General features: G+C 37.9%; 3 protein-coding genes and 1 non-coding gene across 4 annotated transcripts; 2 read left to right on the forward strand and 2 right to left on the reverse strand.

Moving 5' to 3' along the window:
• Nucleotides 1–990: 990 nt before the first annotated feature.
• On the forward strand, nt 991–6,012 carry LOC131302567 (L-ascorbate peroxidase 3-like). The gene is made up of 9 exons (XM_058329269.1): nt 991–1,302; nt 1,882–2,006; nt 2,857–2,906; nt 3,209–3,274; nt 3,356–3,404; nt 3,981–4,063; nt 4,151–4,230; nt 4,354–4,456; nt 5,631–6,012. Exons 1-9 carry the CDS (start codon nt 1,190–1,192, stop codon nt 5,826–5,828), a joined length of 867 nt encoding a protein of 288 aa, XP_058185252.1. The 5' UTR covers nt 991–1,189; the 3' UTR covers nt 5,829–6,012.
• A 259-nt stretch (nt 6,013–6,271) lies between these two features.
• LOC131302568 (protein POLLENLESS 3-LIKE 2) lies at nt 6,272–9,041 on the reverse strand. Its single transcript, XM_058329270.1, has 4 exons — nt 8,794–9,041; nt 8,378–8,590; nt 7,724–7,879; nt 6,272–7,445 (listed from the first exon to the last, which is right to left on the reverse strand). The coding sequence occupies exons 1-4, from the start codon at nt 8,959–8,961 to the stop codon at nt 6,522–6,524; spliced, it is 1,461 nt and encodes a 486-aa protein (XP_058185253.1). The 5' UTR covers nt 8,962–9,041; the 3' UTR covers nt 6,272–6,521.
• A 2,081-nt stretch (nt 9,042–11,122) lies between these two features.
• Nucleotides 11,123–15,952, reverse strand: LOC131302569 (uncharacterized). Its single transcript, XM_058329271.1, has 3 exons — nt 15,870–15,952; nt 12,190–12,303; nt 11,123–11,468 (listed from the first exon to the last, which is right to left on the reverse strand). The coding sequence occupies exons 1-3, from the start codon at nt 15,885–15,887 to the stop codon at nt 11,337–11,339; spliced, it is 264 nt and encodes an 87-aa protein (XP_058185254.1). The 5' UTR covers nt 15,888–15,952; the 3' UTR covers nt 11,123–11,336.
• Nucleotides 15,953–16,016: 64 nt separating this feature from the next.
• Nucleotides 16,017–16,090, forward strand: TRNAI-AAU (transfer RNA isoleucine (anticodon AAU)). Its single transcript has one exon. It is a non-coding gene; the product is annotated as a tRNA-Ile (tRNA).
• The last annotated feature ends 401 nt before the right edge of the window (nt 16,091–16,491 follow it).

Consider the following 16,491-nt stretch of genomic DNA (forward strand, 5'->3'; position numbering starts at 1 on the left):
GTCTCCTTTCTTGAAAAAAAAAATTAGAATATTTATGATTAGTATATAATAAAAAATAAGAAAAAAACCTAGCAGTGGCTAAATTATATAAGTTGGGGATTAAAAAATTTATATATAATAATTACATTTTCTAAAATTCTTGTCGTGGCGACTGCTGTCCTTACGTGGAAACATGGTGGGGTTTCTGCATACGATATGTGGGTGACGTGGATATGTGGGTGACGTGGGTCATTGGTGGCTTGTGGGAGCAATAGCCGATAGGCTATCGTATAATGTTGTAGAAGCAGCTCCAACAATGTTTTTTTCCCTCTCACACGGTATATATCAACGGGTTTAAGGGAGTTAGCAAGTTAGTCCACCGTGGGCTCAGAGATTTTGAGCTAAAAAGTCGACCATGTGTCCAAAATTATGAACTGATGTAAGGCTGCAAACGAGTTGAACTGAACCAAGCTTTGAAATGTTCAAGCTCGGCTCAAGCCCAAATTAGTATTAAGGTGTTTGAACTCGGTTTGTTTACGAAACCAGTTTCTACAAACGAGACGAATCAAGTCGAGCCCATAATGAATAGAGCTTCGAGCTGCTTGGGAACAACTCGATTTATTTGCAGCCTTACCCGGTCCAAATTTGGCCCAACAATAACAATAACCAACGTGGATGACGAACCGCATTCGTTAAAATCCGTTACATGCATGCAGATATGGACCGCTATCCAAGAAAGATAAAACGGGACCCATCCAAGTAAAACAAGCACGCGCGTCGAAGCGTAGCCTCATTAATTTAATTAAGAGAAAATATTTTTAACGACCGAGCCATAAATAGTTGTTTACGGAGCTAATCGCAATCGTCCAAACGCGTTTTGAACGGTAGCGCTCTTCACCGGAAAAGTTACGTTAACATCTAGACCATTCAGAATACGTTTGGACGATCACGATTGATTGCTGCAGCTTACTTAAAAAGATTTTCTCAATTTAATTAATCTTGTTTCCCTCGTCTTTCCTTCCTCCGTATTCAAAGCAAACGAATCTGTTCCTTCCTTCCTTCAACTCTTCTTCTTTCCCCACATTCATTTCTTCCGACCATCACTTTCGTGTATTACGTGTATCTATACATAGCTATACATTTTCAGTTCGAAACCCTAACTGAGCTTCGTTGTTTGTTTGTTGCGAACCAGTAGTCGTGAGTTCTTCCAATGGCGGCACCGGCAGTAGAAGCGGAGTACCTGAAGGAGATCGATAGAGCTCGTCGAGACCTTCGAGCTCTCATCTCCAGCAAGAATTGCGCTCCGATCATGCTTCGCTTGGCGTAATCTTCTCTTCAATCTTCTTGTTTATGTTTAGCTTGCTTAATTTGTTTATTACGGGTTCTGATTACTTTCTCCTTTTGTTTTTGACGCATACTGGTGGACATAGTTCACGATTTTTGGATTAGTCCATAGGAACTTTTGATGTCACAGTGCTCTGAGATTTCATATTAATCTGCTTAATGGTTGAGGACTTCTCTTTCTTTCCTGTCGGTTTATTCCGATTCTGTAGCTACTTGTGCTTCCAAAGGATCATTTATATTGAAAAACTTGTAAGGTATCAAATGGGGTGCAATACGTATGAATAAAGTCCGTTACCAATGTTAAATTTGTGCTGGAAATGATTGATCGTTAAAAATGGAAAATGAAGGTAATGTGTGTGACATATGACATTTGGAATTTTATTCATCATTTCTTTTATAGAATGTCTACACATTTTACATTTCTTCCGGAAAAAACTACTATGCAAGGTAAATATCTTATGACATTTGGACTGTGTCATGTGGAATTGGTTTAAAATACTTGAGATGCTTGAGGACGTTTGGGCAGGGGCTTGATAAGTTGATAACATTGAGTTATAGGTGGCACGATGCAGGAACATATGATGCCAAATCAAAGACTGGAGGACCCAATGGCTCAATCAGGAATGAGAAAGAGCTGAATCATAGTTCAAATAATGGTTTGAAAATAGCAATCGACCTGTGTGGTGAGTTTTTACCCCTTGTTTGTATGGATTGACAAGTCTGACATAAGTTCTACTTCTCTAGTCCCACTGGTCATATATTTTCCACCGAAAATCCTTATCTTGATTGTGTAATATCTCAAAGGGGGTCGCTCTTTGCATTGCATGACCATGTTGATTTGGAAATCTATGATATTTGCAATCTATTGACATTATCCACCGCGTTATGTTATAATATTTGATTTTGTACCATTTTAAAGTATGGTATGAGGTGCCAATGCGATTCTTTAATTGCTTAGTGTGAGATGCATGGTTGTATCATGCTTGATTTTAAACCAATATTGCGAAGTGATCTCCTTGATTATGATTTATGTTGAACCTTTTCACTGATATCAATTCATCTAAAATCTTAACTGAGACAGGGGCAACCTTGTTACTTGATCATCAAAATGCCCCTCATGTGTGGCAGAGACTATCCTCTATAAGCAGTCCAAACATGTGCATGTATTTTAATCATCAAGTTGGCAGTGAGGTTCGAACACGAGCTATTGCGTGCTTTGAGATAGTGATAAAATATTAAAATATGAGAGAGAGAGAGAGAGAGAGAGAGAGAGAGAGAGAGAGAGAGAGAGAGAGAGAGGACATTTTTGTACATTATGGGCTGCTAACTTAAATTCATAATGGAAAACTCTACAAACAAGTTTTCAAATACTTTACATTAGTTTTTAAGTTCTGAAGATTTATCCTTGCTTGAATACCTGATGCAATTTCTAGTTTGGCAGCTTTATTTGCCTTTTTTGTCAATTGATAGTTTTAACTGAAATGAAGTAGAGATCCATGGTCTAATGGTTTGCGTTCTATTCTGTGATATCAGAACCATTGAAGGCTAGACATCCAAAGATCACATATGCTGACCTTTACCAGGTATTAACAGTTCAGGAAATTTATGTCATGTTTTAACATTATCAAACGTTAACACCTTAACCCAAACCATGGTACTTCCTATGAGTGCAATTACGGATATTTGTTGCAACATGTCAGTTGCTTTACCGTCTATATTGCTTAACTGCCTGGACTAAGGTATTATAAGGTAGTTGCAGTATATTGATATGTATAACACATGTGATGTGTAATGGTATGAAACACATGTGACAAAGAATCAGGTTATAGCTTGGCTGATTTTAAGTTATGGACCAAATCACTTCCAACTTTTATTGGCTTGGTAGCTTGCTGGTGTAGTTGCAGTAGAGGTCACCGGAGGCCCCACAATTGACTTCGTTCCAGGAAGAAAGGTATGTTTAGATTTCAGAGGGGATGGTCTTTTCTCCCCGTACATTTGCATTTTTCTTTACTTTCTTCTACCTTTAGTGCAGGATTTCATGGATTCTCCCGATGAAGGGCGCCTTCCAGATGCCAAACAAGGTTGGTTACCGATCAAGTTGATTTAGTGTGGTTTCATAATGTGATCTTCTTGAACCAAGATTCGGTTCCATCATCCATGTATCATAATTTCTGAATGGCTACTTCAATGCTAAAATTAAGGAGCTTACCTTGCAACAAGATTTTGAATACTACAATCAACTAACCTTGCATCTGAACTCTGTTTTACTCGTCAATTATCCTATACTTATTGATCTCGATGAACGATGGAATTACCTACCAAATAGATACTTATTACTTCCTCCGTCCCCATTTGTTGGTCCCTTTGGGGGATTTCAACTTAATAAGGGGACACAATCATTGCATTTCTTATCACTTTATTTTTCAAGTTTACCCCACAATCATTACCTTCTCTTATTTCGTTAGTAGTACTAGTAATTTGAACAAAGGAAGGCCCATTTAGTTTTGAAGTGGGACATTCTTTTTGAGACAGCAAAAAATTGCTAACTGGAACTAACAAACGGGCACGGAGGGAGTATGAATAAACTACTGGAAAGTGAAAACCTCATTCACAAAGAAGCTCATTTAGTTATCTTGTCCAATGATGTTTCCTTGTAGGACCATCGCATCTAAGGGAGGTATTCTACCGGATGGGTCTATCTGACAAAGACATTGTGGCACTATCAGGAGGCCACACATTGGTAACTTCATCAACTGCTCTGAAATTGTTTTCAAGTAGTTCTTCATAGTTTGTTAGATTACATATTTGCTGTATTCTGCTGCTGTAGGGAAGGGCACACCCAGAGAGATCAGGCTTTGAGGGTCCTTGGACCAAAGATCCACTGAAGTTTGACAACTCATACTTCGTGTAAGAATTTGAGAAGAACTCGAACACTTTCATGTCTCTTTCATCATCTCTAATTGGAGGGCTTATTCTACTGCGGTAATATAAACTGTACGATCGATAGTGCTTAATGACATGATTAATCAGGGAACTTCTGAAGGAGGAGTCGGAGGGACTGTTAAAACTTCCAACAGACAAGGCTCTAGTTGAGGATCCAAAGTTTCGTCCCTATGTCGAGATTTATGCAAAGGTAAAGATGGCTATGTTAGAAGTATTGAATCTCCTACTGCTTTCGTGTTAAGGATGAACATGAGAAATTATGCAAGCTGTTCCTTCCAATGGTCGCTAGCTTAGCAGGATTGTCCTACGTTTTCCTATTTAATATGCATGATGATGCCAAGTACCTTGTGTGGGTTACTCATCAGAAGGGGCGTGGCTTATGAGCATTAGTTTCTCTATATTCCTAGTATCCTTTTTTTATTCTCAGAACAGGGGCACTTTAGCAGCTTCCATCAAAATAGAGAACCCTAGTTCTATGTTTTGGCAATCTTTTCCATCCTCAAAAGGAGAGTACAAAAAGTTACGAAGCCGAGACATAGAACTTATTCCTGGACTGAGGTTCGAATTGGTATGCGTGGCTTGGCTTCGACTTGGTCTCCCGGATGAAGGGCACTACTGAGGCCCTTTGCGTACTGCCAAATCATTACTTATCATTCCTTCATTTGACATAATTAAAAATGAACTAGTCTACGAGCACTCTCAAAATACACACACATGTAAATGTGTGGGACCGCAACACTCGTGGCTTAGTGTGTGTGTTTGTGCAACAATCGTGCATTTCCTGTGTGGTTCTAGAATTTCTAAAAAAAACTTGTAAAATGACAATGTGACTGGATAGAGTTGGTGGTGGAACAAGTTCAGAGAAAGAGGAATTTGAGTTGGTAGATATCAGCCATGGTATCTTTAAGCAGATCTTGCTGGTTCTAGAATCTAGACTTTTTGGCAAAATTTTGTACAATGCCCGAATGTGACTGGATATAGGTGGTGGTGGAACCAGTTCATAGAAAGAGGAACTTGTTTTTTTTTTTTTCTTCCTTTTATTGAGAGTCTTGCTTCCAACAGCAATATGTCACGTTTTTGTTTATCTATGGAGGGGTGTTAAGACTTGGAAGCCAAACCATTGCTCATCTAGTTAGTTATTGATTTTCGGAAAAAGACTTGTATACCTAAATTTCTCAACCATTTATCCGTTTATGGTTTTGCAATGATTATAATTCCTGCTATGTCATCTAGTAACGATCAAACAATTATGTTTTGTAGAGTTGTAGTTTTGAATTGCAGAGCAAGGATTTGGCATTTTTGATTATGCTACAAGACAAGTAACTGCTCTGCATTTTTTCGTCCTATTCCTATTCTTTTGGCAGGACGAAGAGGCATTCTTTGCTGACTATGCAGCATCACACAAGAAGTTATCGGAGCTAGGGTATACTCTGCCGTCATCTTGTTTCAAGGTAACTGCAAAGACAGGTGCAATACTGGCGCAAAGTGCTGTGGGAGTTGCTGTTGCCACTGCTGTAGTGCTGCTGAGTTACTTTTATGAAGTTCATAGAAGAGTCAAGTAAACGAAACTAATCCAGAATATCTATACTAATCAGCAAATTGCCACAAACAGATGCAATTTCAGTTTTAGTATCACAACAATAAGTCTTTGGGAATCATGATTGATGTCTTATGTCTCTACATAAGCTAGCATGAAGATCTGTTCGAAGTTCCTCTTTCATTTTAAATAAATGCCCCAATTTATCATATCTTTCGCAGTTGTTCTTACTCTTGAGTAATTTGGAGGAAGGTTCCCTGGAAAACTGCTTTATCACATCTTTCGCAGTCGATTGCTTCATAAAGAGTCACCACATCTTCCACACGTGTTCCAAGTTTTCAAGTAATCTATGCGATGATAGCGTAGCAATGGCCCATTTGGATCAATCAACATTCTCTGTTGAGAGTTTGTGAATCGGGAACTGATTTCGTTACAATGGAGAGAGAAGTGTTTGAAATAGGAAAAGGGTGAAAATTTGCATTCACTTTGGTCGCTGCAAAGGGTCTTTTATTGATCAAAGTGTCATGTTTCAAATAATTATCACAGATGCCTTTGGTGAAACAAACATGAATAAATAACAGTGAAATGTTAACTCTAATGATTGGATAAGCTCTGCCTAAGCTACCTACCTAGGCTGAGAATAATAGAACTTGAGGAGAACAAGTGCATCTCCAACCTGAAACTATTATAAATAAATTAGAACATCAAATTAGTGGAGTCAGGCCCTCGGACTCAAAGACAGTGTTATATCCTGGAAAACCCTCAGCCTCTTATCGATCTTTCGCTGAACAATTCCAGTCTTACTACTGCTCATTTCCACCGCCTTCTCCGTTTCGTTACCTGAACCCAAAACCGCTGCCAAGATAGCCTCTTCAAAATCCTTACTGTCCGGCAGCACCTCCGCCCACCTCTCTCCCGCCTTCTTATCCTCCGGTGAAATCGACTTTCTCCTTGTCTTGTTCTCAGGCCCCTCCACAAAAGGCTTCCATAACTCCCCCATTTCCTTTGTTCTCATCGAGTTAGCGGCATTTCCAGACCTAGTTCTCTTCAGTGTCTCATGAAACTGGCTCTCCACTGGATCCTTGACAAATTTCGATGAATAAAATGGAGGGGCGTCGATATTCAGTGAGTTGTAGTAGTTGTTGTTTCCTTGAGGAAAAACCAGTGATTTGACACTCTTTTGAACCGGAAAACCCACCGTCGGATTCGGCATTATGTTTGAATTGACATTCTCATCAGCAAATTCACTTTGGGGCTTGAATGATGAGTTAGAAGATGTGTGTTCTCTACAAGGTTGAGGCTGCCAAATGGAGGAAGAACCGAGCAAGATATCAAACAATTTACTCTGTTCAACGCGATCATCACCGCCTTTCTTCATCATTTCAGACTCCAAGTCCAAAAGCATTTGTTGGGCTCTCTCATAGGCCTTGAGGTGGGAGTCCACACCTCTTGGCCCATCCAAAACAGCCGGTTTCACTCTCCTAAGAGTCTCTTTCGCCTCCGAAATCCTCCCTTGCTTCATCAAACAGATACCCAGATTGCACATCTTGTTATTGTCTGGTGAAATCAACAGTGCCCTCCGGTAAGCGTCTTCCGCTTCGATGTAGTTGTTCTGCTGCATCAATGCCCACCCCAAGTTCCCCTGCACCACAGTTTTTGTTTTACATTTCTATTCAATTGATTGATTTTTCTTGCAAACGTTTTTTGCTCAATTTTTCATGGGAAATGATTTTTGCACCATTTTGATGATTATGCAAATGCTTATTATTCATGTAAAAGAAAAGTGAATCAAGAAGTAACTATAGTTTGGTAATTTAATGTGAATACAGACAAGAAAGAGTACACGAGGATAAAAAGGGCATGCGAAAATCATTTCCTGACAAAAATATAGTAGATGGATGGTATGGTATCGATTAGTACCAGTAATCTAGTGGCTTCTTGCTCTACAGAGACTTGAAATTTCTTCCCTTGGGATCGGGCTGTCTTTGTGCGCTTCCCATTGAAAGCCATCCCTTGTTGAATCAAGAACAATTTGTGCCTCAACAGTGCTATCTGATCATCTAATCTCCCACATCTCTGTAAATGTGCATGTACAGATTTACCACACAAACTTTAATACAACAAAGAATTCTGATATTTTTTTTCTCACAATCTGATTTAGTAAATAAAATGGAATCATACATCAGTATAGGTTATAACTCAATTCAGCCATTCCCAACACGGAAAGTTGAAACCTTACTGGTTTTTCTTCTCCAACCTATACAACTCCATTGATTCCAAAAGTTTAATGCAGAAATAAAAAGTTTTGACCTGAAATAATACAAAAACTACATTGTATCCACTACAATTCTACGTCTCATTGTTTGTTTCTATAGCTTCCACAATGAAAATTTAACCCTTTGATTCCATTTTAATGCATCGTAGTAAGCAGAATCGAATCACTTGGGAGTGCATTAGGACACAAGAACATGAATTTTAGGAGAGTATCCAGTGTCGTCTCTCTCACTCGCATTGATGGATTGGATTGCATTTTCACAGTACAAATCAAAAGGGAAGGGAGAATTTTTAAAATACCTTGTAAAGATCCAAGAGGATGTTATCAAGAGACTCTTGGGCTTGATCGGAACACCGACTTCTCAACGACTTAATGGCCTCAATGGCTTCTTCAGCCCTGTTCTGTTGCTTCATTACAATGGCCATATCTTTCAGAGCACTATCCACTCTGTCCCCGGCATTAATCGCCGCCCAAAACAGCGGTATTGCCTTTTCCGGATCCTTCTCCACCAACTGATCACAAAAACCAATAGAATGGGCAAATACCCATAAATCAAAAACATATTATTTTCTACCAGATAATTAGTAATTGTGCCAAATTGGCAAAAAATTATAAATTTATGTCAAATACCCATTAATCAAGGACAGGTTTTCAACCAAATTGCGATGTTAAATCGGGATGATTCTGACATAATTGCCCAAACCCAGAAAATTACCTGAACATTTTTGGCTCTGACATATGGTGAGTCACCTATTGGGACTTTGTGGGTGATATGGAAGGACTCGGAGCGAGTTCTGGTGACCCCTAGAGGCTTTGCTGGAGAAGAAGGCGCGGACTTTGTGGGTCTGAAACCAGGTGGGCCATTCCACATTTCTTTCATCATCTTTTGAATCTTTGATGTATGCAGAGATGAAGTAGAAATGTGGAGAGAGAGAGAGAGAGAGAGAGAGAGAGAGAGAGAGAGAGAGATGTTGCTTGGGGAGAGGTGTGGAGGTTTTATAAAAGGTACTGATTGGGAATTAGCCGTTGGTCCGAAAACTAGCCGTTGTGGATACTATTTTTTGAATCCATGAAAGGTTGCGTTTAGGTTCAGGGCTGATATGGATTTTGGCGTGGCCCAGTAACGAACCCAATTTGTTTAGTTTAAGAACAATACTAGAGGGTTGGCCCAGTAAAATGCCCACTCAAAGACCACCTGGTACCAGAATTATCTTTTCTTTCTTGGAAAAATGACGGCTCAGAACGTGTTTTGATAAATAATACCTGCCAAGACACGTCCTTGGCCATCATTTTCCCTCCTTTCTTTTTTTTTCGGTCTTCGTGCAATTTATTTTGGAATTTGTTAGTCTTGTGTCAAACTTTTGTGAATTACTAGTTTGTCTTGATAAAAAGAGAAATCGAAAAAGTAAAAAAATTATGATCCAAACTCAATTGTTTACAAAGACATAAATAAAGCAAAAAAGACATAATTTTGGGCGTATTTTGTTTTTATTCAAAAAAAAATTGAGTTTCGATATTAATAATTTTACTTATATGATTCCTGTCGTCAAGAAGAATTAAAAATTCATAAAAATTGGATGTAAAATTAACAAATACGAAGTTTTTGAATAAAAAGAAGAAGTCGAGTGGCTTAATTTAGCCAAACCTGGTCAAAACAAGTTTCTGGTGAAGATTTATGATATCTTTCAGATACCTTTTGATATTTGCTTTTTATAATGAAAAAAAAAAGAGAGAGTAAAGTTTCTATTTACTTCTTGTTTCTTTTAAAGAACAAGGGAATCACTCGGTCAGTCTAGTTATAGTACTTGTGACTGTGGCTAATGCTCTCATGACTCTAGATCTCAAATATGTCATCACTTATGTTAGGTTAATAATATTAGAAAATATTATATTATATTATCATATTTTTTTAGGTTCTATTATTCATGTTTCTTAGTCAGTTTATTAGTATTCATGTTTCCTAATTAGTTTAGACTTCTTAATGATCAAGTCTTGTAGCCTATGTAAGTATATGTTAGGCCCATGCTTTGCAATTTGCACAGATCATTAAAAACCGTGTTCTAGTCAATTTACTTGATATTAGAGTTTCTACAAACTTTAGAATATTGTATCATACAGTCCTTATCCAGTGAGGAATAAACTTTGCAGACCTTGCATTTTCTTGATATTAGAGCTTCTACAGACTTTAGAATATTGTATCATACAGTCCTTATCCAGTGAGGGATAAATCTTGCAGACCTTGCATTTTTGATCAAATTTTGATGATCCGAACCACTCAAAAATGATCAGAACGTGATTTTAAAGGTACTCGTAAGAAATCGGAAAAAAAAATGACCCGGAAGGGCTTGATCAGAGCAGTTTTCATTGAACGGTTCAATAAAAAAACTGCTCAAATCAAGTCCTTCCCGGTCTTTTTTTTTGGCTGATTTCTCGCAAGTACTCTTAAAATCACGTTCTGAACACTTTGAGCGGCTCGAATCATTGAAATTTGCTCGAAAAATGGGAGGTCCGCACGGTAGAACCGTAAGGGATCCCTCACTGGATAATTTGTGTTCTATCATATATTATTACTTGAGTTGGTACTTTGAAAACTCTGAACACAGATTGCTTTGCAGCTATCTAATGTTGTTGGCTCCACGTGCATTGAACGGCTAAGAAGCCATCAGTGGCCGGTTAAAAAAAATGGTCCGCACCTTACTGCTTCCTTCCTGTTTCAGTTGTTCTATAGAAGAGCTAATGTTACTGGTTGGAAAAAGTGTCAAAAAATTAACTCCACACTCACAATAGCAGTGGATCTCACTCCACTTGTTTATTTATGTGCGTATCATATACCTATTTGCGGGTACATACTAGATTTTTATGCACACTTTTTAAGTCCATATTAGTCCTCAAGACAATTGTAAGATGCAATGTAACATGTTTACAGCCTTTCAAATTAATTAACGATATAAAACACCAGTTAAGTTTTCATTCCCCCACCTTATCTCCCTCCTTTGTCAAGCTAAACTTCTTTATTTCGTGCAGCAGCAGGAGAAGAGAGAAGCTACAAAATCAGAATCATTTGCTGAATGACAAAAATCAATACATGGTCTACAAATCCTTGGAATGAAAGTTTGGAATACATAATCTTTATGCAATACAGCATGAACACCATGTGCGAATGGAGTGAACCCAAAGGCGGTGAAGTGCAAAGTACATAGATATATACCGATACACAGATCCCCAGCACAACAATATCGCAGAAGCTAGGTTCTCAGACTACAGTGCTCGAAAACTGTCAATTTTATCAAGTCTGGCTGTACCCGAGCTTGATGACTCACCCATCGCATCAGGAGAAGCTGCCATTTGGGATGACTCCCTCTTTAGAGAAGTTGGCAATCCTGAAATCTCCTGAAGATATCATTGAAGCCTAATTAAATAATAAGCCCAAAGAAAAACAAGAACCAGGAAACATGACAAACAATGTCCTCCAGAAAATTAGCCTATTACTCACCACCATCCAAAGTATTCAAACAGTTGCACGTGTTTGGCCCTTTTACGAAGGATAGTCGACCAAACGCAAGGGTATTATGTATAAAGAAATGTGGCGAGTTGAGTGTCTCATGTGCAAGGGTATTGTCAAGAGCTGGTCCCACGTCGGTTAAATAATTTGTCCAAAACTAGCATATGAGCCTAGTAGCCCCTCACTCATTGTAGATTGATTTTGAAAGTGATACTTCAAAATAGTCTCATAGGTAGGCTTTGGAAGGCTTCGGGCAAGACTCTATTTCCTTGTTTGTGTGAATAGTGCCCATCTTTTGTTGAACAATATAATGGCCCTGGCCCTCACTCAATCGTGATCCATCTAGTATGAATCCATTGTTTACCTCTCCACGGTCACACGTACAGAGGAGTGGTAAGAGCTTGCCCCAGATATGTTACATAATTTCTCCATGAGCAGACTCCACTCATCGCAAATTTATTTCGAGATCGAGATTGTTCCAGTTGGTTATTGCCAGCCACATTTGCTATTAGCTCCAGCCAACATACTCCAAGGAATGCAGTTTAAATATAACTAACGTACCATGCCAGTAGCGTAGAAGGAAAAAATGAGCAAGGATATTTGTATTACCTTCATTAAGTGCAACCTCAAGTCACATGGCCGAGCTTGATTTCCTATACATGCCATTACAAATTTTGAGTACTGAAACAAAACATCAGCAGCAGCTTGCTTCTTTTCTTCAACCTGCGTATTTGGCATAAAAATTCAGTAAACGAAGAAAAAACTACCAGTTACAGGGACAGGAGGTATTTTCCTCAGAACAAAAAAACCAGTTGCTGTCTACTCAATTTCTCTAAAACAAGTACTCTTCACTGTTATTCACTCCAAAAGGAGGTTACATTCAATGAGACTACGAACTATGAAAGTTCAAAGGCACAAGTTCTCGTTTGTGAAATATCACTCCATAGCCTCATAAACAATTTGAAAACAGATCAGAAGTATTACAGACTATGACACTGACCATGTATTTACATGTCATATCACCATATTTCAAGCCATTAGTTATTTTGAATCTTGATAAGAGGGATTTACCCAGTGGGTCAACATATTTTTACCTTTCTATGCAGCATGTTCATGCGATATGCAACGATAATTTAACTGTTAAAAAACGACCGCAGATGTCTCCATACAATTATATAATGGTGAAAAAGTGTCGAGAGTGCCATGAGATATCCAGGTTGGACTGCAGAAGAGAACTTGCAGAAAGTACTTAAAAAGGCACCAAATGAAAAACAGGAGAGCATGGAACAAACAAAAATTGGCGAAACAAAAATTCTGTGCCATGAGGGTCCGCTTGATTAGAGAGATAAAAGAAGAAAATGCAAGAAAGAGAAAAAAAAAAAAAAAAATTTGTGTTCACTTAGCAAGAATATCCTAGAAAGTGGTAGAAAGTGAACTTTCCTGCACAACCCTCTAAAGCATGAGAGCTTCCTTTACTTTTTCTCACAAAATGTGTAGGGAAATTTTATTTTCTCGAGAAAATCAACAATAATTACTCTAATTTCCCTCTTTATCCTCTTCCCTCCACCTTTTCTCTTTTATACTCTACTATTTTCTTCATTCTAATCAAACAGATGTGAGAAAAAAAATAAACTTTCTTTTTCTTTTCTTCCACTTCACTTTCTATCATTTTCACTTTCCATTTTATTTATCTCGCTAATCAAACGGACTCTGAGAGAACTTTGAAATCCCACTGGCATCCACAAGATATAAAAGATCTTAGAGGAATATCCAACCTCAGTATCAGCACAAAAAGATTTCAGCTTGTTAACAAATCCAAACCTAACATAAAAACTTGTAATCTGATCTGACTAAAGCTAAACATTGCCGTGCAATATCATTCTTATATTATACTCCCTCCGTTCCAAAATGAGTGACTTTTTTGGCAAAGCGTGTCATCTTCAATTGCTTATATCTTTCAATATGAGTGTTAAAAAATATGCAATATGGATCTTGTTTGATAGATTTTAATTAGTTCTATTAAACAAAGTTTTCAAAATCACATAAAATTTCACAAATTGAAAGATATAAGCATTTTAAAATGACACAGAGTCCCAAAAAGGTCACTCATTTTGGAACGGAGGGAGCAACCATTTGCTTCCTTAAACCATGAAGTTAATATTCTAATCCTAAGGGCAAACATGCAGGTAAGTGTTTAGTATCTTTGCATTATGGTCAGCAGACTCGGGTATGGCTGTTGTATGTGTCAAGAACACCATTACATGGCCAAATTCCATACCCGTTATCCGACTCGGGTATTTCACGGATACAGAAGAGTCCATGCAACATTGTTTTACATGAAGGAACAAATACACGCACGTGTGCGCACACACAAACCCAATTAAAGCAAAGTGACACAAACCCAACTAAAGCAAAGTGATCAGAAAGTATATGCAAGTATGTTAAGTAGCTTCGAGAGGCTACGGCAAGGCATGACCGTGATTGTGCAGAATGGGATAGCAAAGTTGTAGGAATAAACTCATCCAGAAACGCGTTGGTAACCAAATGCAGTTTTGTAAAACGCAGCGAATACAGCTGTGCAAGAATGAGTTACACTTCAGAGGTGAAATAACCAAGGTAGAGACTGCAACTAAAAAACAAAACAAGTTACATGCCTTGGGATCACTAGTTGTTTTGATATCCTGTCACATTGGATAAGAACGATAGTGGAAACAGTAAGCCAAAATGTTGGGTATCCAATTCTAAGGTGGATTGCATTCCTTAAAGGACTGCACCAATTTGAATGGAGACAGAGTTAACAGACCAACCAAATGCAAAAGACTGCATTGATCACCATTCTATCACTCGGGGAGAGAGAGAGGGGGGTGGGTGGGGGCGGCACTGGATTAAGGAAAAAAATTTGAATGGGTACCTCGTGATGAGAAGTCAGACTAAAATTACCATTTTGGCTACCTTGAGCAAAAAGATATTGGAAACAAGAACAACGCCTTTGGATGGTGAGAAAGGGTGCGAAAGGAAGGGAATTCTTAACATCCCTTTTGGATTGAGGGATTTGATAAGAAAAGATTAGAGTTTCTTGCCAAATCACTCATTTGGATTGAGTACTTTGGTGAGAAATTGAGAGAAAAGTACCAAAACATTGAGATTTTGTGAGAAAGGGTGCCCCTTTTTTACCACACTTTCTCAATCCAAAGGGGCTGTTACTCTCCAAATCTCACCATTTTAGAAAGGGGGTTTGAACTAATCAAAGAAGTATCATTTTTGTACATTTCTCACCTAATCACCACAATCCAAATGAGTAACTGGTGAAAAACTCTAATTCATTCTCTATTGTTTCACCAAATAATTCTATCCAAAGGGAAATACGGAGCAGCATTAAGGATCTGGGTGTTAAAAATCTTGAATAATAACTGAATACCGACCTATTGAAGTCTCTAAAGATCAAAACTTTCTTAAGAGTGGTGCAAATCATGAGGTGTCACATAAAAATTCTGTACAAATCAGCACGGAGAGCAGCATTAAGGATCTGGGTGTTAAAAATCTTGAATAATAACTGAATACCGACCTATTGAAGTCTCTAAAGATCAAAACTTTCAAAAGAGAGGTGCAAATTCTGAGGTGTCACATAAAAATTCTGTACAAATCAGCACAGAAAGATCCATTAAACTTCAGAACAAAAAAGGTTGAATTTCACGTTCCAGCGACATACCCTTGCCTACAGGAGTCAAGAATGCCTAAGTCTGTGTTTGGATCTCAAATTTGTAGAGGAACCCATGGGAGGAAAAGTAACAGTTCATTTGGATGGTGAGAAAGGATGTTGATGAAAAAGGGGAATTTGGCGAGAAAGGGGAAGAAACCAATTAAAAAAACATCATTTTTGAAACGTTTCCCACAAAATCGCTCAATCATTTTCTGTTCTTTTCTTCTTAATCATTCAACCCAACAAATCTTTTTAACATCAACAAGTCTTTCCACAAGTCCAAGATCCAAACACAGAATAAAGCTATAAATATGTCTTAACTCAACCCAACTTCAAATCACACAAAACAATGACTTTAAAAATAACCCAAACAGAACAACAGAGATCATGAGCTGCAACTGATGAGATGGAATTATACCCAGGTAGTAAAATGGAGTCAACTTCCAATAAACATCACCAAAATCAATGATTAAACATACAAATCCAGTGACTTTGAAAAACAATATCAAAGCAGATTGAGCGAGAAATTGATTATTCAGAAGGAGAATCATACTGGGATATTTTTTATTTTATTTTTCCTGTTTTGTACCTCGTAATCGTCCTTCATGGCTTGATGGGTCTCGAAAAGTTTCAGCTTCGAACTCCATTGGGCTCTGAGCAACCGATACTTATTTGATACTCCATATAAGCAAACAGAAAAGTAAATATATTTTCAAAGATGAAAAGCAAACAAAGAGGCCCATTAGCTCAGTTGGTTAGAGCGTCGTGCTAATAACGCGAAGGTCGCAGGTTCGAGACCTGCATGGGCCATAATATACGTCCTTTTTTTTCCTCACTATATTTGATTTGCAGAGAGAAAATTAAGTTCGTAATTCAAAAAGAAACATAAGTCTATCAATTGGCAATGAATTTTTTTATTTTACTTTAGCTTGACAACAAATATGTTCGGTTAATTTTCCTATCCCTTGTTAGTTGATTTTGGCCCTTTATTGTTCTTCTGGTGAATTCAGCCAAACACTTTGGCTGAGCAGATGCAATTTTTGGAAAAAAATTATTATTTTTTGGTTGTATTTAGGTTGTGTTGGAACTTGGATGGTGTATTTGACACAGAAAATAATAAGAACGTGAATAATCATTTGGAATTTTCTCTGAAAATTCTTCATGGAAATAAAGAGTTACAAATAATTTCATTCTATCATAAAGTTAAAGCA

The sequence above is a fragment of the Rhododendron vialii genome, chromosome 10a (assembly GCF_030253575.1).
Source record: "Rhododendron vialii isolate Sample 1 chromosome 10a, ASM3025357v1".
Taxonomy (NCBI): Eukaryota; Viridiplantae; Streptophyta; class Magnoliopsida; order Ericales; family Ericaceae; genus Rhododendron; species Rhododendron vialii.